The sequence below is a fragment of the Cydia splendana genome, chromosome 8 (genome assembly GCF_910591565.1).
Source record: "Cydia splendana chromosome 8, ilCydSple1.2, whole genome shotgun sequence".
Classification (NCBI taxonomy): Eukaryota; Metazoa; Arthropoda; class Insecta; order Lepidoptera; family Tortricidae; genus Cydia; species Cydia splendana.
The window spans coordinates 9,103,874-9,131,175 of record NC_085967.1 but is presented as its reverse complement, the minus strand read 5'-3'; the positions used below and the strand labels follow the sequence as shown (position 1 = coordinate 9,131,175).

At 40.9% G+C, this 27,302-nt stretch overlaps 1 protein-coding gene across 2 annotated transcripts in view; it reads left to right on the top strand.

The window, feature by feature from the left end:
• The window catches only part of LOC134792783 (transmembrane protein 132E), a 125,872-nt gene that overhangs the window by 93,860 nt on the left and 4,710 nt on the right, over positions 1-27,302 (top strand). The window contains exons 2-17 of one of the 2 annotated variants that reach the window (XM_063764118.1): positions 115-946; positions 7,402-7,545; positions 9,685-9,952; positions 15,081-15,224; positions 18,321-18,495; positions 19,162-19,310; positions 20,538-20,739; positions 20,901-21,073; positions 21,343-21,511; positions 21,959-22,231; positions 22,584-22,706; positions 23,930-23,970; positions 24,353-24,560; positions 24,888-25,179; positions 25,912-26,002; positions 27,178-27,296. In XM_063764118.1, the coding sequence (XP_063620188.1) occupies positions 115-946; positions 7,402-7,545; positions 9,685-9,952; positions 15,081-15,224; positions 18,321-18,495; positions 19,162-19,310; positions 20,538-20,739; positions 20,901-21,073; positions 21,343-21,511; positions 21,959-22,231; positions 22,584-22,706; positions 23,930-23,970; positions 24,353-24,560; positions 24,888-25,179; positions 25,912-26,002; positions 27,178-27,296 (3,403 nt within the window). The remainder of the gene's footprint in view (positions 1-114; positions 947-7,401; positions 7,546-9,684; positions 9,953-15,080; positions 15,225-18,320; positions 18,496-19,161; positions 19,311-20,537; positions 20,740-20,900; positions 21,074-21,342; positions 21,512-21,958; positions 22,232-22,583; positions 22,707-23,929; positions 23,971-24,352; positions 24,561-24,887; positions 25,180-25,911; positions 26,003-27,177; positions 27,297-27,302) is intronic. The other variant, XM_063764119.1, reaches the window with a different exon arrangement.

Below are 27,302 nucleotides of genomic sequence, written 5' to 3'. Positions count from 1 at the left end.
TAAGGAGCTTTTTCTTATGCCATAACTTGATTAGTAACTTTGTTGTTAGATATCTTTATCTTCTGTCTTGATTTTTTTTCTGTGAATTAATTTGTCCTCGTTTGGTTGTTCCAGGTACCGTTCTCGGCGTAGAGGTCCACTTTGAAAACAAAGATAGCGGTTTTTTTCTAAAGCACACGGCAAGATGGACCGGTGCGGGACCACCTCCAGAACCGATGGGCACAGCTCTGCCTGGAGCTCTGCTGTCCCTGGACCGATTCACAGTGCTTCAGGGGTCGGCACCAGCCTCTGTTCGCGCCACATATGGACCCTTCTCCACCAAACAAACAGTGCCAGCGCGCTACACGGTACCTGATCCCTTAGAACCGCCAAGAAGAAACGCAACTCTAGTCGAACTACAAGAAGCGACAGCACACAGACTTGACGTATCAGCACATTTAGTGTTTAGAGAACTCCCTCGAGATGCGCCCGTACTGCGTGTGCTCTTTCATACAGGTGGAGAAGGGGGAGCTAGAAGAGCTGCCACTCGACCTAGAAGAGTTTGCATAACATTACACGCTACTTTAGGCACAAAGTCATTGACAGCAACATGTGGCCCAGAAGGGGAAGAGGGCGCTTGCTTGGCTGAGCTGACGATTCCTGCATCTTGGTGGCCAGCAGATGGTAAAGGAAAGCGGCCGCCTCGAACAGTGCGATTAGCGTATAGCGCTGCTGAAGCTAGTAGTGGAGAATCCGGGGAAGGCGCTTGTGGGCGGGTTTCTGTGCAACCAGCGTGGCCTCTGGGAGTCGTCACTTTAGCAGGGGCAAGAGCTGGATACCGTGAGGCGCGCGCTGGTGCTTCAGCACTTCTGCTACCAAGAGCGCCATTATATCCGCATTCCCGATTACATCTGCCCTTTGTCGTCCGACGGGATGCCGCTCATTCCACCGGACACGTTGTTATCAGGTGAGTAATCTACATAAAGTAGACATTAATTTCATTTCATTTATTAAGTAGGAGTGTAACAAAATAGTAAATATTTCCAAAAAGGAGTGAGCAATATCAAAATGACATGACACGGCGCCACCCAAGATCTCTGCCGCTGACAGCGCGTGGCGCCCGAAATGCAATGTCACTGCAAAAGCCACTTCACGTTAACGACGCCCGAATAACTTGTCTGTCTCTCTATTACGTCAGTTCAACTTGGTAGAATCCGTGTTTACAGTCCCACCCAACGAGGTTTATTGAGTGTCACCGACATCGTTCCATGTGTGGGAGTACTTAGTAGTTGTTGTGAGATTCGACACAAGACGACAATAATAACAAAATATTAATATAGGAAACTTAATAAAATCTAAGTATTGGAGTCACAACCTAGAGTATAAAATTAACACTAGTAGAAAACGCAGCATTTCATATTTGAAGCTATATACATTAGCTAAGGTAGCAACAACATACGTACGAAACGCGAATTTTGCCGTGATAACATCCTAATTCCTATGGAACGGGGGGAACGATCTTCAAGTTCAAACTGTACTCGTACTGCCAGGGATTCAACCGCGACATTACATTTTAGCTTTATTTAAGTGTATGTGACTTTTATGTGGGATGTTTAATTGAAAATCGTTCCCGTGCACTCTGAACGGTGATAATCATAATTACGTTTATGCTATTTAATATGCCTCCAACCATGCTGTGGTTGTAGTGCCAACTCAAATCAGTGTATCATCCTAAGCTGGGTACTAAATATGCTTTAAGTTGCGGTACGTGGAATAGACGAGGCGGTATCGAGTGTGGTCGAACATTTTATGGGCTGCGGCGTCTGGGCCGAAGCACTGGGCTGGGGTGTCATTCCGACCATTTACCGAGCACATGCAAGTCGTAAGCTCTGGCCTACCAGTAAAGCTTTATGATTACACGTACCTAGTTGTTATGAATCTCGAGATCAAGTTACACTGGTTATCCGAGAACTTGCTGGCCCTCGCAAAGCCAATGGGAATTCAGGTCTTGGACACTCGGCTGAGCCGCCCGGGCCGCGCCCGTTAAAAGTTTACCGTGGCCACAGCTTCAAGTGGGCTGGGCAATAAATGACTGAGAAGCTGTTTGTTTATAGCGACGAGCTCTTCAGTAAGTGTTAAAATTTTACAAAGCTTTGACGCTGATCGATTTTTTTTTATGGAGTGAAATATTTTGGTATAATGCTTTGTATTTTACTCTGTTAAGTGCCTACCTGCCGTACTGTTAATACCGTACTGAAAAAGTTTATATTTCATATTAGTCTAAAATTACCGTAACGGTTACCCACGAACATCATCTGATCAATAATATTACGTATACCTACTTACCAACATAAGTTAGAAGAAAATAATACATTACGAGTAAAACAAAATTTAGTAATGGTACCTCAAGTAAAAGAATAAGCGTTCATTTGGAAGAAGCTTTTCTTGAAATAACTAGTAATACAAAAAAAAAGATAAGATCTTTCTAAAGTCTGATAAGTTCCCAAGCGGCTTAGTTATCAAAGATTGCTTCTCGGGAACTTTGCCGTTTGATATGTTAAGCAGCTTCGTTCTTCGGCAACTACCTATTGAACTTCATTTATTTATTCCAAGGTAAGAAACAATCTCTTGTCGGTGCACATAATCCTTCCAGTTTTTTATTCTAAGTGCAAGCTCTTCTACCTCCTCCACGTCTGTATTTTCCTTCGTTCGTTTGATCTAAGTAACATTTTCTCGGCTTTCACAAGCTTTCGGCTTTCCTTCTATCGTGCTCTCCAATTTTTAGTTTAAATCGTCCAGATATTATTAGGCAATTACTTATACATTTATTATAATATTACACCCTTCTATATTCCAGTAGCTATGATTTTTGTCTCAATTACTCTCGATGCTCGAGTTAAGCTAGAATACCTAATAGTTACCCTAAAAAGTTTTTCTTTGACATGGAAAATGTTCCCTTGAAGTTCATTTAATACAAGGACCGCGCAATGGCGTGTCAATTATTTGAAGTTAAATTTTACTCTAATTGCAAAATCAATCAATTTGTTATGTCCAATGATATCTATGATAGCAATTATTACATTACATTCATGCGTCTCTTCGCTTTGCATGATCGCTTTACATTTTACACACGAAGTATTGTAATTAAATTAACATGATACATTGTGGCGCGTGCGGTACGAGTATGGGGCCTAAACCTTAGAGGATATAACCAACGGAGACGCCATGTCTAAAATTTTCGGTACAAAATAGTCTGCCGTTTTTTGCGGGGGAGGGGCACATCAAATGTATAGGTACGTCATGTCAGATAAACGTCAGTCCATACATATGGTTGACAAGTTGTTGACCATTGGCCGCCTATTTTCGACAGAGGGGAACGCCTGTTAATGGCGGCTCCATTGTTAATTACTCCGAGGCCTAAACCGACCTCCAACGAAATATCATTAACTGATATTTAGTGCTGGTACTAAAAGTAACTAGATAGGTACTTCAGATATTTACGCTTTTGTCAGGTTTTTACGCATGATAATCGACTTTTAACTCAATATAGGTATTATTTCTTCTCGTAGACAACAAGCACTTTAGAATCATCAGTTATAATATAAAATATCATCTTATGCTAATTAGGAAAGAAACTGCAAAGCAATGCTATCATTATTATTCTGAAATAATATGGAATTGTTATAACATGTCAATTTATACCATAATAATTTTACATAAACAAATATAAAAAAACCTAGCCTAAAAATCCTGGAATCGATTCTAAATGTCAATAAAATAGCAACAAAAGTAATTAATATCTAGTACGTAAGTCTGCTTTTTTGAGCTTCATACCAAATGCACTCTCTTCGTCCTTGTGTGCAAATCTGACTCGCTCTTTCCCAGCAGTTGGTCTAAGAATACCTACTGAAACCACCTTATTCATCTTTGTACTTTCTTTGCTTTGAAAAGGTCTCAATTACTTGTCATTGACATTGGATAATGTGTACAGGAACGTGAATTTGATTTTATGGTATGGTTGGAATAAAAAGGTTCAAGGTAAATATTTATATTGTTATATAACGGTCAGATATTTACATTATACTGCACCTGGGTTGCATGCTGCATGATAGTTTTGCAAAACACTAAAATTAAATCAGCTCGCGTATGCAGTGGTGCAAGCCCCAGCGGCCGGGCCAACGCTAAATGTTATTTAGTACTGCGCCACCAAGCAATTCGGGGTAATCTAAGCGCTGAACTTTCATATAAGATAAGGTATTCACAAATATAGTGAGAATATGAAAAATTCTTTTCACCACACCACACGGTGAAGGCTCTCTTGATTATTCAAAAACTCACGAGATAGTTGCTTTTTATCCACATGTAGGGCAAAGTAATGCATGCAAACCCGATGCAAACTCAGGATGCAAATTTTGAGTTGTTTCCTTATGTTGGCATTGTCGGCTGGTAGAATTGACTTTTAAATGATGATTTTGAAGCGCTGGTGGCCTAGGAAGCGCTGGTGGCCTAGCGGTAAGAGCGTGGACTTGCAAACTGGAGGTCGCGGGTTCAAACCCCGGCTCGTACCAATGAGTTTTTCGGAACTTATGTACGAAATATCATTTGATATTTACCAGTCGCTTTTCGGTGAAGGAAAACATCGTGAGGAAACCGGACTAATCCCAAATAAGGCCTAGTTTACCCTCTGGGTTGGAAGGTCAGATGGCAGTCGCTTTCGTAAAAACTAGTGCCTACGTCAAATCATGGGATTAGTTGTCAAGCGGACCCCAGGCTCCCATGAGCCGTGGCAAAAATGCCGGGATAACGCGAGGAAGAAGAAATGATGATTTTGATAAATATTTAATAACGTTCATTTGGATTTGATTTCCTTTGCTTTTGTTTGATATTTTTCAGTGACCTCTATTATTATGATAAAATAAGTGTTACAGCGTGCAACTACAGTTGCATAAACTATGTGAGGTTAGTACCTACCTTGGTATTTTCCTCGCGGTTAAACTGTTTGGGAATATTAATTAATCCTATAATTGGATGGCATGGAAAGGGTGACTATCGATCATTTCGTTCCAATTTGTCATGCCAATACATTTTTAATTTGTATAATATATTTAATTCTCGTTTAACGATCATCGATAGTCATCCTGGTCACGTCCTATACACCTGAATATTAGCTAGTAATAATTGAACAATAAACGGATTTCACAGTCTACCTATCAGATTGTGCTTACCTCAACATGGTTGTTGCTAAGCCGTACCACAGAAGCCTTAGTTGCTAAGCCCGCAGCGTGTAAACTATAGTTGATGTTACTCGATCGGCGTAAATATACTACGTACCTACCGTTGCTACTTTGCTGCTATTGGTATTAGCTTTGGGTGGTATTCCACCTGTCCAATTTCTTTATCCAATGTAATGTAAGTGCGTCTCACTCTCTCATTAAAGCAAAATGAGAGACGCAATACACATTGGGCAAAGAAAGTTGATAGGTGGAATACCACCCTAACTCATGTTGCTGCTTTATTGAAAATTCATTAATTATATTTCTTGCGAAAATATTTTATAATATTTACAGTCACAATAAATGTACAGCCTGTCTAAGCTTATTTTGTATGATCATAATTATGTACCCTAAGTTTAGATACTTACTAGAGCCAAAACCAATTCCTAAATGTGGTTGGTATATGTGTTAAATCGAGTAAAAATACTTTTTTCTACTAACTTCTTATGAAAAAAGTAAGGTTATGAGTTATGAGTACCTATCTATCTAGAGGGTGGGTCTATAATAGGGGAATCTCGGCGGCGCAAGTATGCCCTGCGCACCACCTGCTGTAACACCGTACATCTGTGCCAAGTTTGAGTTACGAGCGGCGAGCACAGGACTAAAGCTTTTCGCCTAAATGGAAATTTATACTGCACCGGCTTAGGCAGCCTAGGTGCCGAATTTATACTTTGATGTACGGATACTAGGACTGAACGAGAAATATTTTCTGAAATACATATAAACGACGGATGAGGCTCAATTTATGCGCTAATAGGATTGATTTTGGTTTAATTCGCATCTGATGCGGCGCGAATCCTAATTGTCAATCTCATTGTTTATAGTGGCCTCAGGTGAGCATTTGACTCTAATAAACCAGTGTAAACATTCTTTTTGAAACGACAACTGATAAGTGTCACCGATCTTGTGCATATCTTGTGGTTATGTTTAATACTGGTTTATCTTATCAGGATTTTATGTTCTCGTTTGGAATAAGACATGATGATCGTACAAAGCTTCTTACTAACACCTGACGTCCATTCAGAGCGGTCCGGTTTAGGAGGTATAGAAATATGTTCCGATATTGAAGAGAGCGATTAATATTGAATAGGATTTATTAGGGAGGGTCTAGTACGGTCGTATATTTCGTTATGCCGAGTTACGTAATTCTTATATCTCAATCATCGATCTTTAGTTATGAATAAATTGATATAGAAGTATTTTAATACGTGTTCAATATGAATTTGAGTTTAAATCAGCAGTTAAAAAGGGCAATGGGACATAGCCCTTAGTTGACCTTTCGGCTGCAAGTTCAGACAGCGCTTTCTCGCCAACTTTGAAAGCAATGTTCATATAAAATTCCTCTACCTAGTGCCAAATGGTGTGTTTTAGCTACGCAAAAACTCGACAGCTGGGGCGCTCGAGAGTTACAAAAAGTTCGAAAACTATTTGTTGCATTGGCATCGCCGTCCAGCGTTGCAATACCGCCAGCCTTCTGGCACGCTATTGTCTGCCGCCGAGATAGAGCTCAGTTCCTTTTTGTAAAAATTTAATATTAAGTATTTTAAGTTTTACTAAAAAGGCAAAACACTTGTCATTCAATTTTCTATCGAGGACAGTGTACAGTATCAGTATCAATATTAGCGGAAAGAACAAAGTGCGAAAAATATCTGCCACCCGCGACTGTTGTTGATTGTATTTTTCCTGAAACCACTCATTGGTCTATCACCAAGACCACTTATCTCAGGCAGTTGGTAATGAAGTTACGCAGGGATTTTATTGTCGAAGGTAGGTGAGTTTGGAACTAAAACTAGTTTATACATTAAATGTTTACTTATTTAAAAACATTATTAGAGCCTGCCTTTGCGCAGCAGTGGCACAATAATTATGGGCTCATAATAGTAATAACATTATTTCTTACCAAACACCTCAGTTAAACGTTAGACCACTGTTAGACCTATAGTAATTTCGAGTCTGTACCTTCAAGTAGTGTCATGTACATGATATACAGCAATGCATCATGTCGTCCAAATACACAGAGCTCTATATAGGAACTCGAATAGGGTAATACATACCACCAATCAATAATTTGTAATTTATTTTGCCTGTGTAATCGTTTTATATAGTTTAGGTGAGTTGAACGGTTCTAAACAGTGTATTTGAATTGTAGAATGAAAGTGAAGTCGGGCCTGCGGCTGATCAGCGTGAATGCAGCTAACTCGCGCTGGGCGGTGACGGCGGAAATCAAGCCGCGCGCCGCCACGGTCACCGCCACGCGCCTCGAGCTGCCCCTCAACGACGACAACGGACAAACGTGAGCTCTTTATCATTGTAGAATGAAAGTGAAGTCGGGCCTGTAGGTGATCAGCGTGAACGCAGCGAATTCGCGCTGGGCGGTGACGGCGGAGATCAAACGTCGCGCGGCTACGGTCACCGCCACGCGCCTCGAGCTGCCCCTCAACGACGACAACGAACAAACGTGAGCTCTTTATAATTATAGAATGAAAGTGAAGTCGAGCCTGCAGCTGATCAGCGTGAACGCAGCCAATTCGCGCTGGGCGGTGACGGCGGACATCAAGCCGCGCGCTGCCACGGTCACCGCCACGCGCCTCGAGCTGCCCCTCAACGACGACAACGAACAAACGTGAGCTCTTTATAATTATAGAATGAAAGTGAAGTCGAGCCTGCAGCTGATAAGCGTGAACGCAGCCAACTCGCGCTGGGCGGTGACGGCGGAGGTCACCGTCACGCGCCTTGAGCTGCCCCTCAGCGACGACAACGGACAAACGTGAGCGCTTTATTACATATTTAATGGCTCACTTTCGCTAACTAGGTGCATAAAATTGAAGTAAAAACTAAGATTGAGTAGAGAGGTTAACTGGGGAAATGTGACTTCTTTTTAATACATATGAAATGTCTTTACGGTTGTTTTTAGTATCAAATACGTAGGCATCTATAATAGTTAATACTACAGCTAGGTGGGTACCTGTAGTACCTATTATTAGATACTTTGATACTTGTATTCTCCTTGATGCGGATTTTTATAGGTACCTACTTATACCTACTTAGTGCCGGTTTTTTACGTCTTACTGGTCAGAAGCATATTATATTATCTCTAATAAAAATAATAAAGTAATACAAAGTATAATAAGTAATACATTTATTGCACGTTGTGTTTACATTTACCTACAGCATTTATCTCACACAGTACCAATGTTTATTGCTTAAACAAACATCAAAACGGCCAGTACGTATTATTTGCAGCATTTTCTACAAATTAATTTGCTCAGCCGAGTTGGCACGCAGTTTGCAGTAGTTGCTCGGCAATATCATTACAAGGAATGTAAGTAAACCTCATAAACGCTAGTCGGCGATAGGACAGGAACGGGATCGCAATCTCAGTGCGGTGTGCATCAACGCCACCTCGGCCCGACTGGACTGCAGGGCGGATTTAAAGGATCCAATTCCATTTCTATTTTCTCAACCCTACTTTCGAGCTTTCCGCGATCCTATTATAAGTAAATGGGTCAACTGCTGCGACAAATCTTGGCGATTCGCTGGAATAACGGCTTATCCTCAATTATTTAGCGTGAAATATTGCCCACGGCCGTGCTTGCGTGACTAGCATATTTTCTAATGAATTGCAGGCAACAATGTTTTAGTCTCTAAAATATATTTTGACAACAATTACAATTTAATTTCACTTAATTAACAAAATAACGACTTTAGATACACGAAGAATTTACCTACGTTACTCTAATTTATAACTTGCATTTATTTTACGAGTTTCGTTCAAAATGTAAACATTTATTTCCTGTTCAGTAGGTATTCCGCAATAAAATAAAGCCACGTTCTCATTTCCCCAGTAGGATTTGTTCACAATTTCGTTCACGACTAGGCATGTAATACCTAAGGTTGCATTCCCCGAGTAGTAAATCTGCCTGGCGGTTGCCGCATTTTGCAGCTTAATGAAACTTGGCGTCACGACTTTTCAACTTATTATTGCTTTTAGCGTCGAGTTTCCGCTAGAAACCTTGTTCTACTGATATATGAAAGTTTTTACGACTTTTACTACCACTCCTATGTACGCTTAGAAATTACTAAACAAGTGCAATAATAGCTAAAACGAACAAGTTGATGCGGTGTTTAAAATAAAGCTTATTATCCATTAAAGCAGACTAATTTCATGATAGTTTTGCACAGTAAACGCTATATCTCCGAATACGTGTTAATAATTTTAAGATAACATTTGACACGATCTATCCTTAATTGCTGCTCATTATATCTAGCACTATCAATTGTTAGTTTCCCTCTCTGCAAATTGGTCCGTGGCCGGTTTTTCTGAAATGCGTGTTCGTTGATTGATTTTATTTTTATAAACTACTTACCTAACTGATAGTTTGTGTTGCCATCTATTGCTTGCTCGAACTTTAAATCAATGTCTTTTTAACAGGAAAGAGGAGGACGTAAGCGGTCCCGCAGGCCCCGGTTGGGAGGAAGTCCTGACCTGGCTGGTGGAAGTAGGAGCCGAAGGAGAGGGCGACGCCGAAGGCTCGGAGGGCGACTCGGGTCGGGGCACGGCGAGGCTCAACTGGTCTGCCAAGCTGTCAGCATCGCCTGTGCCCACCACGGCCAGCGAGGAGCCACCTCATGAACACCGAGTTATTACGAGGCTTGATATTGAAAAAGATGATATACAAGCAGTTCTGCCAATTTCCAAGGTAAGTTTATTTGATTAATTAATAATAAATATCTAGTCATAAATCCGGTGAAACTCACGTGTTACGTACCTTACCTACAGCGTAGCGCTCCTGCCGAAAGAGGCCCGAGAAATAGACGATATAAAAACTTGAATACCTAAGCATTTGTGTTATCCACGGATTACAAACGACTCTATGAGATTTGTATATCAAGTTTTAGAATCAACTGCCTAAGTGATTGAACTAGAAATTAAATAAATTAAATAGTGAGTTATGAATTACCTATGCGTTAAATAGTTAATTGGAACTAGATTGGGGTAGTGTTTGTTTAGTGCGCTTTCAAACTATACGGTTTCATTATGGTTTCTGAACTCAGATCATAGAGTCTTATAGCTATGGATTCATACAAGATAATTCTTTATTTCGGCACCAGAATTCGAATGAACATTTCCTCAGACACGCGCCCGTATTGTCGTTAGGTGAAGTGTCCCAAATTAGCAATTTATTGAGCGGTCCGATACCGTCATAAATTAGCCGCAACGTATTTTCTACGTAATTAATGAAACGAAGGGAGCTCCTTTTATTGCTATAACGACATCTTTATCGAGTTTCATAGGCTTTTGGCGAGTCCTTGCGGCCGGCGCCGGCTTGCTTTTATGTACGAAATTGCTCAAAAAAAGGTTAGTTAACCCCTTCGACGGTTGGTCGCCTTAGATTATTCTTATAATATTATTTCTTGGGTAGAATCTCTAGAGCACGTTATTGTAACAAATCCTAGAGATTAACATTTAATCGTGCGCTGTTAGTATGAATGAAGTGGCCTAATGGTAGCTTTATCGCGCGGTAATGGTGGCTAAGGAAAGCACGCCCACTCGCGAGTTCGCACCAAGTCTCGAGCTCGCTAATGCCAACGAAATTTGGATAAATTCTGACGTTATCGCGTACGTTTAAAACTATTTTTATCCGACTGCAGCAGAAGGGAGGGTATATTCGAACCACCTTATTTTACACCCTGCTGTTAAGATTTCCCATTGTTCGTGTATAAAATTCCTTTTCTCAAAAATGGACGGCAAAGTCGACTTTGCCGTTTAAAAAATAGGTCGCGAAGCGCGTAGTTTATGGTCAGTCAAAAATTAAAAAGTTAAAAACATTGCAGTCTCGATTTCGGGACTGCAATGTTGCATACAAATTCCATTATTTGTCGAGTTCCAAACTTTTTAAAAGTTGAAATGGCCATATCAAATGAAGGCACAGGCCCGTTAAACAGCCAAACAGATGATTAGTACCGCGACTATTTAGCTGTCTCAAATAGGTTGACGTATTTTCGGCAGAAAAATACACTTCTATTTTTTTATAAAAAAAAAAAAGGCGGCAAAGCTAATTTTTTCAATTGTTTCTACTTTTTTCTGTGAAAATATATACGTAAGAACGTTGCTTTTGTAAAATATTTCTATGATATTTATATTTCTTGCACCATTTTTGAGAAAAGCACTATATATGACTCGGCTGGAAGGCTACTTGCTGGCTTCGGATTCAATTAAACGGACTCCCAAGGTCGTCCGTTTAAAACGAATCCTCAGCCTGCAAGTAGCTACTTCCGAGCCTCGACAATAATGTACTATTACATAGATTGTTTGAAACTTGTGCATTTATCGTTAGTAATATTAACGGACTTTTACGGCTCACAATTCACGAAAATATCCTTAGCCTCTTATTCCTTCAGGGATATAACTCTCAGAAATAATTTCACCTAATATAAACTCCAATTTCCTTTCATAAAAGCCAGACCTCTTGTTTTAATATTGATATGGCGTTCCATGAACTTGATAAACATTTATATTCAAACATATTAACATGGATCGATAACATCTGTAGACATCATTTAAATAGGTACGAGTATATTGGATATTAATAGTCACAACAGATCTCTATCTCACGGTAACATCGCTGAATAGACAAGCTGTTGTAATGTAACTCAATTTGCATAGGGCTCAGTGTGCGGTCTCGTCTTAATGAAGTTAGAGAATAACATTTATTAAGCAATTACTTTATCTCATATTAGCGCCAAGCTCATTAACCCGGGTTATCCGAGTTCTGAGCCTCGGGCCTGTGAGCCGTGCTTCAGTAGGCCCTGGCCTTATATTCCAATAGGTGTAAGCGAGGCGAGGCTTTGCCTCTGTCGAACCTACTTTACTTTATACTAGTGGCTGTCCCCGGCGTGAAAATAAAACATGGACAACTTAGCCTTCAGTTACCTGCAACAATTGCAATCGAGGTGTTAATTGCACATTGTCAACATGCCAATCCTTAATAAGGTATAATTAAAGGCATTCAATGCAAAAACAGGAGTCACCGCGAAACCTTACATTAAAAGATTAGTACCTATGTCTATCTCTTTAACTTAATTAATGGAAGATCTATAGGGGGGCTAAGGGGAATTTCGGATTACGTGATAGGGCTCCAGGTCATACGCCCTTATAACCTTTAAACCAACATTCTCTCCAACATCCACAGGGTTACATTAGCCTTAATATTCTCTATGGTCAAGGTACAAAGCATTATTCTAACGAGTCTTGAAGGTATCGTTAAGTACACAAAATCGTCTAACTCGAACGCTCGCCTACGCCCCTAGGCAATGGCAATAAGAACCTGCCCACTGACGGACACTCAACGCCCTCCAACTCTCAACCTAACTGCCCAAAATGATTAAACTAATTGAACTACATGAATGATTAAGTGCACACTGTCATTATTGTTCCGTGTAATGCAATTACGTCGAGTTGTTGAATGAACTTGTTAGAACTGTTGGAAGAGAGTGCCGTTATTTACGTAACGATACTTTACTATTGTTACTGATGTAATAAAAATAATGATTGATTATTTGCCTATTTGGGTTTAGTAGGAGGCACAAAGCGACGCAAAATGACTCATACGTTTGTACACCTTCTATGCACAATCTCCGCGGCACCAAAGTAAAAGCGACTTTAGCCGCGTGTCTTCTATTTATTTACTTAATTTGTCTCTATCTGTGCCATTTAGCTAGGAGACAAGACAAACTGACATGGACAGTAAATTCCGTACTGGGTTTAAATAAATCAACAGTACACCAACTAACCCTAGCGAGCTAAGAGCACGGTAAACACTCACGGTTGTAAATTCACGCCACAATTCGGACACGGATTGCTATTGTGTCGATTAGGGTAAAAAAAAACACGTTCGACGTGTTGCCTCCCTGTCACACTTACGTACGAATTTACAAGTGCGACAGAGAGGCAACACATCGAACGTGGTTCGCGGCAGACCCTCTGCATGTGCATATTAGGCATTCAGAAATATCGACTGGGATTTTTGTTAATAAGGGCTTACGTTTTTTTTTGGATAATTACAGCAATCCAAGTTTCGTATCCATATAGTATCTACAAACACTTGGATTTACCTAAATAGTTTCCTATGACAGCGGTTGATACGCCAAGTTAGAAAGCCTTCGGGCGGCCTTAGTTTCAAACAATCGTTCAGGACACCGATGCCGGTAAATCCATTCTATAAGTAAGTATATAATCCATATATAATCTCGTCTTCTCAATCACAAATCTCAAGTGATTAATGCTAACGCCAAATTATGGTAATAAGTAGGCTCTAAACGAACCCTTATAAGTATGTAGGTACTCATTACGAGTAGATATAATATGTATCACCATGAGAAAAACGCTGAGATAGGCGAATGATAATGATCGATATACCTACCTAATTAGTAATTTCTCATTCCTACATACAAGAAATGGGATGCATCTTTGAAATTAATGAATAGAACCTGTATGGCCTAAACTTAATTAACTTGGCCGGACTTGGTTAAGCTTAGATAGAACACTGAAAGGACTTCTATTCATCCCAGGCCCCATTGAGGCAACGCCAAATGGATTAACAAAGGACGAAGATATTGAAGACGGCTACGGATTCTGATTAGTTCGCCTCTGATTAATGTATTGCATGTCCATACAATTAGAAAGTACCTCCCTACAACAAACCTCCTAACTCCTTTGTTTTTACATTTATTGTGTTTTTTATACGGTTCGGGTATCAACTAATAATTCTCGTGCATAATAAAATATACAGGGGATTCCAAGTAGGTAATTTTCGTACTTGTAGAAAGGGAATTTTTATAATTGTTTCTCATAATGATTGTCTGTTACATGTAGGTATAATTATCAAATTATAGGACTCAAAGTGGTTAATTACAGTGGATTGGGAGTCGATCAAGGTTAAAAGCCACTCCAAGGAAATCTACGGAGATTTAAGCTAGGATTACCTATTATGAAAATGGGCCTACTTTTTTGATGATTGTAATAGGTAGTTAAGTTGCTAGGGCTATTTTGTATGCAAGGTACCTACTAGAAGATACTAATTGTTACGTATTAAGGGTGTCTCTTTACTTATTATTTTTTACTATATGTAGTATTTTTCTTTCGTTCTTGATCATTCAATAGTTATCCCATTATTATAGTCTGTAACTAGCATCCTGTTAACTGGTTTCATAATAGCACCAAAACGTACAAAAAGCATCTCGTGCTATTTTCTCACGTTGTCAACCCACGACAATTATACAGACTGGTTTAACGTAGGTAATTGGATAATCACACCAAACAGGATACAAGGCTCTTTAACAATGTAACTAGCCAACAAACCATAGCTGTTAAATGTACTGTGTCCGTTTTGTACGAACGGGAAATGTAATCGGTTAAACCACAAGTTAATTGCTACTTGACCATTCTAACTTCGTGTTCAATACAAGTTTTTGTACCATTTCATTGTAGTGCCAACTCGTACGCGTATCTAAAAGTTCCTATAAGTGGAGCGATTAGTCACAAGTTAAGCGATATACTAGAATACTAAATAATCGTTGATACATATACAACACATAAAATTCGAAGAAATAAGTATTCATGCCCATCCTGCCGGAACTGATAGGTATATTTTAGACCGACCGCTAACTTTGTAGACAGGATAAAATAAAATAAAAATGCGTTAATAAATAGAAATTGTAAATTCTGTGTACGGTTGACATCAAAAACTTTGCTAATGACCCTATTGTATTGAGTTAAATGCTAACATATTTCCCTCTCTTATCTGATCATGGTTTATTTTGTTCCAGAACTGGGAGGTGCTGAACACGGCCGTTCTAACCGGGCGTCAAGTATCCCAAGCCATGAAGGTGTTGATAGTATCGCAGGCCGGCCAGGTTGCTGACGTCACGCTGCAAAGCTCTTGCCATTCTGAAGACGAGAGCGTACTAAAGGTGAGATCACAGACATATATGCAACCACGAAAACGCTCCTATTTAATTCGGCACCCGTTACGTTATTCGTGGCAATAAAAGCAATATACTTAGTTCTTTCCAACTTCCAACCACAGTTTTGTACCTAATCGAAGTCAGCTCCACTATTTCTGACGTTTAACCTGTCGTCTACCCAGGCCGGAGATCTCCGGCCAATTTTTCGTTGCCCTTGTGTCCCGCTCCCCGCACGCACCGGCCACCCCGTATTTGTTACGACCGATTCTTTTTGCACCCGAGATAATTGGCAGGTGAAAAGCAGCTTAACTTTGATTAAAAAAAAAAACTGCTTTTCGACTGGGGTTTAAATGGCCGGAGATCTCCGTCCGTAACAAATACGGGGTGGGTACATAATAATTGACGGAGATCTCCGGCCGGGGTATATAGAGGGGTGCTTTTTTTTACAGCTTGGTAGACGACAGGTTATGAAAAGTTAACTGTATATTCTCACTTATCGGTTTGTATTTCAACCGCTGTCAAAGAAAAATGTTTATATTCGGTTAATACATCCATGCAAGCTTTACGAATAGCCAATTAACTGTACCTAAGCATGGTTAATGCTTATACACCCAAGTGAAATTATCATGGTCTATTTAGACATTTGACTCTGCTGCAAACGTAATGCATGCCATAACATTAACATCTAATGTTAGAACGCACTTACGATGCATTAAGACGACATTTTAGCATCCCGCGACTTAAGTGCAGGACGCTTTCGACTTTAACTACAGAGGCGAATAGGGAAAGTAAGTAAAATACTTATAATTAAGATGTCAGTAAAGAAATTTAATTGACACCGCAATGTAGTCTTTAATTACTGTGTTGCTGCATTAAAACGTGTAGCGTAACGTCTTATACTTATAAATTATTCTGCTACTCATCTGTGTGTATATTTTCCACGGAAAATACCTTTGTACCTATAGTGGACGTCTCTTCTAAAGTCGTTGTGAGTTTACCCCCAGTGCTACGAACAGCACCTACATGTGTCACTTATGGCATAGATACGCCATCAATGTTAGGTAGGTTTACAACGGCTGCTAGCTCTGTGATCCTTGGTGTCAGTGACATATTTCTTTAACTTGTGGCGTTCAGCGTTAAATAATGAACTCCGGTCCCGTATAGTTAAACAGATCTCGAGGTTACGCTTATACTGGTCAACCTTTGACGCAGTACATTGGCAATGAGAATTATAGCCCAGGCGATGCCAAACGCATGTGTCGCTGTCAATGTTAACGACCCGTAGAATGAAAACGCGGACGTTTGCCTGCAGACAAAGGGTTAATAAAAGTCACCTTTGAAGTTCCTAGAAAATGTCAATAGAGTACGTGCCTAACAGGAAACTATGAGACCCCGCTCGACATCTAAGAAGTCAATCCTCAATCTTTACTGCTGCCAAATGTCATTTAATATCTTTGTCACTTTACGAATACAATCATACATTTATCTGGGAGCCTTAATTACGAACAACGGTGGATGTATCGACGAAGTGAAGAGGCGTATGGCAATTTCTAGGTCTGCAATGGACAAGTTGAGGAAAATATGGAGGAATCGCAACATATATAAAGCCACAAAAATTCGGCTAGTTCGGGCACTTGTATTTCCCCATATTCTTGTATGCCGCAGAAACGTGGACCCTGCGGGAAGTAGATAAGAAGAAGATAGACGCCCTAGAGATGTGGTGCTGGAGAAGAATGCTCGGAGTATCGTGGACTGAATTCCGTACCAACGAGTCTATACTTCTAGAACTCGGCATCAAGCAGCGTTTATATCAGCTTTGGTGCAGTTTCGTATCCTCACCTTTTCTGGTCACGTATGCGCCGAGGAGAGGTGGCTATTGAGCGACTTGTGGTCCAGGGAAAGGTTGAGGGTACCAGACCACGAGGTAGATCGCCTATGGGGTGGACTGACCAGATAAAAGCGGCAGTAAATGGCTCATCATCCCTACATGAATGCACGAGAAAGGCGGCCATCAGAGAAGAGTGGCGACGTGTTGTGAAGCTTGCCACCAACACCTGAAGTGATGACCACGACCACTCTGTCAAGAGTGATACCGACGAAGAAGAAGTTACGAATACAAACTGACCTATCAAAAACTGAAAAGTGTAATAGCCGGTAGGGTTTTAATCGTCGGTTAAAAGTTAAATCACTAGGTATAGTGATTTAACTTTTAACCGACGATGACTACATGGTTTCGATTTTTGGCTCATACCTCAATTTTCGCGAATTGTATGCTTGTGAAATATCACATGATATTTAATTTAATGGCTACCTAATACCAGTTTTATGTGTAGCAAGTGCTTAAAAAATTTAAACTCCAAGTCCTGGGTTTCTAATAAGGAATGCAAATAGGGAAAGCGGTAGAGGAAGAGTTAAAGGAAACTACCACTTTTAATTTCAATGAATAAATTAGTTGAGGAAGCTACAGATCTTGTTCCATTAAGCTGGTTAATAGTCAGTTAAAAGCTCCTTCCGAAACAGACAACTATCTCATTAAAGCAATACTTGTTCTCGGTATTTAATATCATAGGCTCGTAATTAAGTACGGTAAGAAAACTTGTTGTTTTGTTTCTCTTCAACCAATACGAGTGTTCATGCAGCTGGTGTCTTCAAATAAAACAAAAGGATTGTGTTTTTTAATTGACTGATGCTGATCGTTGTAGTCTTTTTATGTACGAGTCATGGTTTTTAAAAAGTTCATTTTATTACTTTGTAACCATTATTTTAACCACGTTCAGGTTGTCAAGATGGATGATCAAATTGATCAATTTATACATAGTATATCGTGTAATAAAATTAAAGATGTTTTATCGCGCTCTTAATTCGCATGGATCATTAATTTATTAGGATAAACGTGGTTAGATCGAAAAGCAGAAAACTTAATTTAAGTGGGACGTCATCCAATATATCCTACTTCTTTTATTCAAGATAAAATATTAATAGTTACATAAGCCTTTCGTCTAGTCACTAAGATTTTTTTAGCGCTTTGAGCTTAATAAAGTTAAAAATACATCCCTAATAAGGTGTTTTCGGGCTGTTTTTAATATATCAATTTGTTCGCAGGTTTCATCCTCATGCAGCTCAGTATACGTAGACGGCTCGGAGATCAGGGGCTCGTCGAACGCCTCCGTGATAGTCAAATACGGCACGTACACGGGCTTGGCCCGCTTCACCGTTTGGATGCCGGAATACCCGCTGGAGGTGGAGGTTGATAACCGGAGACTGTCACAGATAAAAGGTAACATACGTTAGGCATATTATCCATCTATTTATACATTTTTTGGACAGTTGCCGCTGTAGAAGCTGCTACATTACCGTCGACTACTAGCAAAAAGCGTTACCTAAAGATAAAAACTAAGTAGGTAGAGTCTATGATTCGGAAAAAAAAGTGTCTTGGAATGTATTGGGCCCCATACATTCCATGACTCTTCTCTTTCCGCACAGGCTCTACATCGAAACCGTATTGTATAGCGGGAATCAGCGAAGAACCACCGCTAGAAATTGCGGTGATATATTCACTCAAGTTCTATTGCAACCTTTTAATAGGTATGGACCAAACTCGACATTACGAAAAAATTGCCATCTGGTTAAAAACCAGCTGAAAAATGTCTTCCCGACTTTAATGTTTAGTGCGACTGTGACCTAAGGTATTCAACCGCCGAAAACCACTTTAGGTATATACATAAATTAGTAGGTAAATGAAAACGCATTATTAAATAAACTATATCTATATCATTGTTGAAAACATTTCTTCTCGAAGAAAAGCTTTGCATTAGGTAGGTAAATACATATAATCTTTTTCTTAGGGCCTCTCGCCGTTTGACTAAAACAGTCGCAACAAATGTTCCTCTAATTGCCTTTACGTTGTGCAACAGACAGACATTTAATTTGTTTTTTTAATCAGGATGGAAAGTGTCCGAGGACGTCAGTTCAAAGGAGAGACTGAAGCGATCCCTGTCCGCGCGAGGCTGGGGCGGGTCGCGTCCCGACGGCACCAATTCCTTGTCCGAGCAGCGCTCCTGCCGACTGCGGTACCAACAGACTAATATCGAAGTAAGTTTTTATAATTTTTTTATCATACAGGAGGTAAACAGGCAAGCGAATCGTCTGATGGTAAGCGATTACCGTCGTCCATGGACACCCGCAACACTAGAGGGGTTATAAGCGAGTTGTCGGTCTTTAACCTCCTTACAACTGGGTTTCAGAGTTTGCCAGCTTAAATGTAACTCTGTCAAACTGACAAAGATACGAAAATTGGGGCCTAATATGTAGGCACTACGCGTAGGATGCAGGTCGTCAGTAGATTAAGATGGAATTAGGTAGGTACGATCTTTTCTTGAAGGTCGTTTCGGTCCGGAAATATGGCAGGCGACGCGACAGTTTATTCCACAGTTTAGTTTAGCTATGCAAGGCAGGAAGTCTCTGAAGAAACGTAAGTAACAAATAATCATTCATCATCTGTCTTATTCACGACAAGCAGTGGTCGGAGATTCTCTATTTAGCGCAAAATCCATCCATCTTTGCCAGGCTAATAAACCCTACTTTTTTGTTTAGATACTTGGCCAATCGAGCCCTTTAAGCCATCATCTCATTCATCACGTCAATTGTATTGTCAACGCCAGAAATAGACGATTACTGTAGTCTTTTGTCGCGCAATCGTAATAAACTACGATAGTTAAGCTGCGTCGAAGTATTTAATGTGACAAAGCAGTTTAATTCTCATCTCCTTTTGATGCTGTCTTCACGTTTTTAATGAGCATGAAGGCATTAATTTACGCCCTAGTTAACGCTCTTTTATGTAGATGTTTCATTTCTGAGGAACTGTAGTAATAAAACATTGCTATTATTTTATTTTACAAAATTATAATAATATTACCCTGAGATTATTAGGGAAGAGTGATCTCGGCGGACATTTAATTACAGTAGCTAATTAACTTCTATGTTAGTAGGTAGGTATAATAAATTGAATGAAGCGACAAAGGTTAAGTATTTGTTAAAATTGTAGTGCACGCGCCTTCACAAGTATTTTCAATCCGAATTCAAATTGAAGATTCGTCGGATTCATGTCCAGATTCGGACACATACTACTTAGTTGGATCCGTATATTGCATAATGCAAACCCTACCTTGCACTAATCAACACGTTTAGATGTGACTGTAATGTAAGCCTAAAGTAACTGACGGAGCTTTTTGCATTTTAAGATTGGTTTAACCATACATGACCTCTAACCACCCCTCTTATGTGTATGTAGGTATGTACTTATTTCTGAAATTTTCCTAGGTATTCGCCCGGTTTCTCGCCAAAGACCACGACTCTGGACGCGTGTCGTACTTCGTGTCGCGTCGCACTCGACTAAAGGTCACAGAGTTGGTGCAGTCCTTGATGCGGGTGTCGGACCCGCGCATCGCTTCCTTGAGGGGCCGCGTTCTGCAGGGGAGGAGCACTGGCCTTACCGAAATTCAAGTGCTGTCACCGATCACAGGTAACTTTCTACGGCTACAAGATTTCGAACCACGAATTTGGACATGTGTCGTATTTCGAGTGATCCCTAAAGAACTGCACCCGCTTTTACTTTAGTAAATAATTAGGTAATTCGTTTACGACAAACGTCAACATTTCTAACAATTCAGCCGTCCTAAACAGGTCGAGTAATCGGTCTACGAGAAGTGAGAGTAGTGAACGACAAGGTGGCTATCTCTCGACTGCTGGTACGCGTTATCTCCGGACTGCAGCTCAACATCTCGCCCGACCCGGCCATCGAGAACGGATATGTGTCGGAAACCACTGTCACTAGGCGGCTTACTGCGCAATATCAGGTTGGTACTATCGTCCACACTTTAATGACGATTCGTAATCCATATTGCAAAGACTACCGATGGTCAGTAAAGAAACTGCTTAGGACCGTTGGCCGGTCGAAAACAAATTAAATGTCTTAACACTTATGTCCAACCCGCCATGGCTGAGAGTTGAGAATACAACTGCCACAGCGGGATCTGTTTTGTAGAAAACGTGTAAGTACCTATAGGAAGGTAGGTACTTACATAAATTGATTGATGATATTCCAAAAATAAATTATATTTTACAGGAGGGTCTCCTGGATATCGACATAGAGTTCGCGGACGACACACGCACAGCGTTGCGTGACGTAGCAGTATCCGACTACTTCCTGCTGGTAGAGAGTCTCGATCCTGAAGTCGTTGCGTTTGCACCGATGCTCGCTTCAAAGCACCCGAGAGTTATCGCTGTTGGAGAAGGTAAGGAGAACGTTCTCGGTTAGGTACACTGTTTTGTTGCGTTGATTCCTATTTTTTATGAAGAACTTCTTTATGAATGCAATTAGTCAAATGTGAATTGAAGAAATGAACGCTTCTTTGACATCATATTACGTCATAAAACCGCGTCCAGAACTGAGGGCCTACCGCGAACCATGTTCGACGTGTTGCCTCTCTGTCACACTTACGTACGAATTTACAAGTGCGAATAATGTGCTGCTACAATGAAAATAACGTGGCCAGTTAGCAAATTCTTTCACAAAAGGTTCGCGATGGTGCACTAGCGGTGCATTCTCCAACTATGGACGCACACATATTTACAAGTGCTCTTAGCGCTATGGACAGGACATTTAAATAGTTAATACCGAGACTTTGACCTAAGCATATAAACAAGTCTATAGTTTTTAAGCATACACTGTCGGCTTTCAGGTAGCGGCGAACTTCTCCGCGTAACCCTCCTTACACCCGAACAGTGCCGCACCGGGCCTCTCCGCCGAGTCGCCTTACCCGGCAAAGGCGATACCAAGACCCCAGCGAACATCAAGAACATACCTGGAGCCCTCGCCAGTGCCGCTGCGAGTGTGGACGTGGATTTTAGCGGTGGTGACACGCCGCAGAGACCTGATACGCCTCAGAATGATGATATCATGGCAAGGGGAGGAGTTAGGACTGGCTTGTCGGACCTTAGTGATGTTTTACGAGGTAGGTATTTGTTGTTATTTTCTACCTCATTTGTATTCTATTCTGTTACTAAAAGCTGTAAGACTGTCTAATCTAACGCCGAAGTCACGCAGCAAGATTTGCAATGTCGTTCTTTTGATTACTGAAGAAATAACATTTACCTAGACTATCTTAGACTGACCAAATGAAGCTCCGTGGCTTTATAAAATTCCTGTATACATGATTGATTTTCGTATGGATGTGATTTATTTTTAAAAGTCTTGTCGACCGGCCCTAACGCGTACCTATTTTATGCGTGAACTCGAACGGTCGACCGTATATGCATCCTTTGACTTATGTAGGTATATAATTTACTCATAAGCAATATTTCCAGGATTCAAGGATGAGAACAACCACGAGCCCACGGTGCAGGCGCAGCAGTACGCGTCCATATACAGGACCAACGCCGCGGCGCACCCCCGACACCCCAGCAACCACATGTCGTCCATCGAAATAGGTAAACCTACTCGTAGGTACATCCAGAATCCAGATGTATCATCACGCTCCGCGATTGTTGCGCCATTTAGGGTCCCAGCTAAATTGGTTGTTCAATACATACGCTATAGAATTTTCAATTTAGCAAGAACCCTAAATGGCATAACAATCCCGTAAAGTGACCTAATTGAGATTCAATGTACCTATCAAGTTGCTGTTAGTATATCATTAGTTACTATCTTAGTCTAGAATCAATTCAAAAACTATGGTCTAGCTATATATAGTTAAAATCTCCGTGTAACATTTTTTTCGATATGCTCAGAAAATAAGACAACGTAGGTAGACAGCCCACGACAATGTATCGTGTCGCTTTTTCCCTGGAGGAATGCGAGCAAAGTCCATGAATAAGTTTTTTGTTATCTTTAAGCGGTGGTGGCCGATGTGACATCGGATGGTGGATATGACATCGGACTTTCAATCCGGAAGTTGCGGGTTCAAATCTTGGCTCGTACCAATGAGTTTTTCGGAACTTATGTACGAAATATCATTTGATATTTACCACTAGCTTTTCGGTGAAGGAAAACATCGTGAGGAAACCTGCATACATCTGCGAAGAAATTCAAAGGTGTATGTGAAGTCCCCAATCCGCATTGGGCTAGCGTGGGGACTATAGCCCAAGCCCTCTCGCGCATGAGAGGAGGCCTGTGCCCAGCAGTGGGACGTATAATATAGGCTGAATTATTATTATATATTAAGTTTTTTAGCCAATAGGTACCTATGGCAAAAATAATCCGTATACTCGTACCTATACCTACATACGTTTAAAATTTAAATGGTTTAGTTTGAACAATGATTCTAATATATGTAGGTAAACTCTCTACAAACTGTGAAACTAATATCATTGTTACGTTACGAGTAGTTACTCATGCTCATTGAGTCAATATCTAACATACGAAAAGTTAGTCGACACAGAACTCTGCCATACAACTACTTTAACAATGAGTCGATATCAACGCGATTCATTGAACTGACGCGACAAGGTTCTATAGTGCCCTACTAATGGAATTAGTTCACTGCATTTACAAGTTATCTTACTTCGATAAGAACAATTGCTCTAAAGACCTGTGACTTTATGATACAGCTGTTAAATTGTATAATAGCGACAATATTACACAACAAAGAGATAAGCAAATAGAGAATGAGGCAATGAATAATTAAAATGATTTTGATTAATTTCTTTTTCAGGAATGTACGTTCTGCTTGTGGCATTTTGCTTCGCTATCGTGGTAAGTGCTGAAATATTTACACGTTATAACCGACTTTATAGGACGGTTTTTTTTCCTCGTTTCGCTTCATTTTAATGCTAACATCCAATCGGGTTTAGAAAAAGTTTTACGACTATGTCTTAAGTAAGAGCTATAAATCAGCGTTCTATATAAATATTTCATACAGTCGCCATTAGGTATATCGGTGCGGCCAAGGTGTTCACAATTATCTGAACAAAGTTTCTGTTATAAAGACATTATCAGAGCGCATGTTCAGATATTATTGAGCACCTTTGTGGATATATCTGGTGGCGACTGTACATTTTATGACATGTTATGTGTCCTAGCTGAATCGGCGTTGACAAATGTGGTCACTCCTGAAATTAACTTAAAAATATTTCAGATATTCGTGGTATCGTGCGTTGTGTACGCATCACGCCTGAAGCCTATGGCGGCGCGCAGTGCCCCTGCGGGCACCGGGCGTGCGTTACCCGCTGTAGCGGAGGGAGGCCGCCTGCAGGTCGCCGGCCTCGTGGGCACCACGCTCGGCCTCGCACGCGACAAGCCCGAGAAAGAGTCCACGACTAACGCGCACGATTGGGTGTGGCTGGGTAAGGATCTTGTTAAACATTGAAATTGAGGACTGAGTGTTATTGAAGTGTATCATAGTCCATTAGTCATCAAATCTTAGCCTGATAAAGGGCTCGCTAAATTCCCTGGTAGAGTCATATTTGACCGCTTGGACTCGCCCTGCGAGCCTTTAGCTCTTGGGCTCGCGTAAAAGCGCACCTCGCTTGTAAAGCTCCAGGCCTCGTAAGCCTTGATGATTCGGCATCGGGTCACCTGCCTACTGACTCGCTTATTAAGACATTTCATATTGGATGAAAGCTTGGAACTTGGAAGAATATAGTTACTAACAAACTATGTATAAATTCCAGGCCGCGCAACCATCGAACGCAACGGCAACCGCCACTCCACCAACCGCAACTCCACCCAACCCGACAACGGCAACGAAATGCGCATCACCGCCAACCCGCTCAACTACAACTACGTCGACCCGGACGACGCCATTCGCGACAACGGCAACGTCATGGTCACGAGCTTCGACAACCCTAACTCGATAGAGCTGCCGTCGCAGAGCGAACGAAAAGAGCGAGCGATCGACTCGACCACGTATTGCAAGAAACCGGCGAGGCATGCGAGGCATCATTCTGGAGATGGGCATTGGCAGTGAGTATGAGTAACAAGTGCTATTGTTAACACAGCTGACTATTCGTAAACCTTATTACAACGAAAAAGGTCCATCAATGGTTAGTTAAGAGTTTCACGAACCTTAGTTGGCGCCATACAATCAACTTTACGCTCTCATTTTAAAACGAAATTTTAAAAAACATTACCTTTGACTTGAACATTCAAGTAACATATATCTATGATTGATGCTAAATATAATAGTTGCCCTTGCTAGAAATTGTAATAAAATGAAATTAGAGCGAGTAAAATATAGGGTTCGTGTAACTCTTTAGTGTGTTGTTATTAGGTAGGTATATTTAGTACTTACGAGTATACATAAACCGATAAAGCAAAGCGGCCTAAGCACAACTGACGATGACGTGCAACGCGCGGTGGCCTGTTTTTCACGCTATCACATTATTAAGAGTGGACTTGACAAGGTGTCGTGAAAGTCGATAGTGGCAAGTCGTCAGTGTCAACTGTGCCAACAGTTGTGCTAGGTCCGCATATCAACCCCGTAGTTTTTGCTAGGCGCTAAATTAATTTTGCGGTTTATATACGCGCCTCCTGAAATGCTGATTAGTTTTTAACTGTTTGCTCACACTTAGTGAAATCCTATGCTTGTCTGTGATATGATATGATTAGTTGTAGTCGGCGTTTAGAGAATTAGCGTCCGTATGAGACCGTTCCAAATGAGAATAAGCATTAAACGATTCCCTTGTTGATCTCCAGCACGGACGGAGAATACCGCCCGCCCGTGCCGCCGCACCGGAACTCCACCCCGCAACCCCAGGTACCTGTCCCGCTGAGAAATAACCATAAAGTAAGCGCCTCCTTTCTTTTTTATGCTATGCGAATAAATGCTTTTAACTCAAAATGGCGTTTTAACCCTTTTCCAGGCCGCACCAATCTACAGGGTTTTCCCGAAAAATCCTAATATTCCATTCCAATAAATCCAGCTTTGATGATATATTTAAAGACAAGTCACATTTCCCGAAAATCCAATCTAATTTAAACCTTAAATCGGATTGCTAGGGTTGAAATTCTCTTGGTGCGTATGTGGTCGATAAATCGTATTATGCCTGGAAAAGGGTTAAATAAGAGTGGCCGAGTGTTATCAAGAATTGGTAACTAGCTTGAAATAGGTAAGAACCTATTCATAACCACACACCTAACATAATTATGGTGATGTATGGGAACTAAGAGTCGAATTAAAACGATTACAGGAATTTTTATCTGGATTCATTTAAATTATATATTTTTGTGAACCTCAACAAAATTTGTCCACCTTAAAAGTCTAAGTCAAAGCAAAACATACACGGCCACTACTCTGGAACGCCATTTTTATTGCTTGCTCAACGAGTCTTCAATTACCTACCTATACTGCCTACAAATAGTCGACAAACGAAAATGATGAGCACTTTAGCAATTCATCATTTTGTAAACTACAAATTTGACACTCAGTCGCAATCGCCAAAGCATTTTAATGACAAAGTATAAAAAAGTCAAAATTGTAGATACAGATGTAGTGCATAATTATTTTCCATCATATTTTCACGGAAACGTACGAACGTGTCTTGCTATTTCAGTCAGTGTCGGTACAAAAAGTACTGAGGTTGACTGAAGTAGCATGACAAATACGAACGTTTCGAAGAAAATACGATGGAAAACAATTATGCACTACATCTGTACTGTCATTGCATTTGTCACACGCACAATTAGATAAGTACATTAGTTAAAACACTGTAGGTACTTTATGCTCAACATTTTTTTAATATTGGGGAAGCAGGTATAGACCGATCGCTTAAATGAGTCCTCGCCTGCGCGGTACGGGGGCGACGGGGTGGGACGACTAAGGGACTGCCGGCGGCAGGCGTACGGCGCCCGCACCTTCCCCGCCGCCCTTATAGTCGTCCCACCCCGTCGCCCCCGTACCGCGCAGGCGAGGACTCATTAAAGTGGTCGGTCTATAATAAGTTTCCGTGTTTGCACCAGCAGGTGTTACCGGACGCCGTCATGCCCCCCACTCGCCGGAGCCACTCGCGGAACCACCACAAGAAACACGACCGAGAACACGAACCCCGACGATCTCCGGAAAATGCCCGCCGCTCAGACCGGTAAGC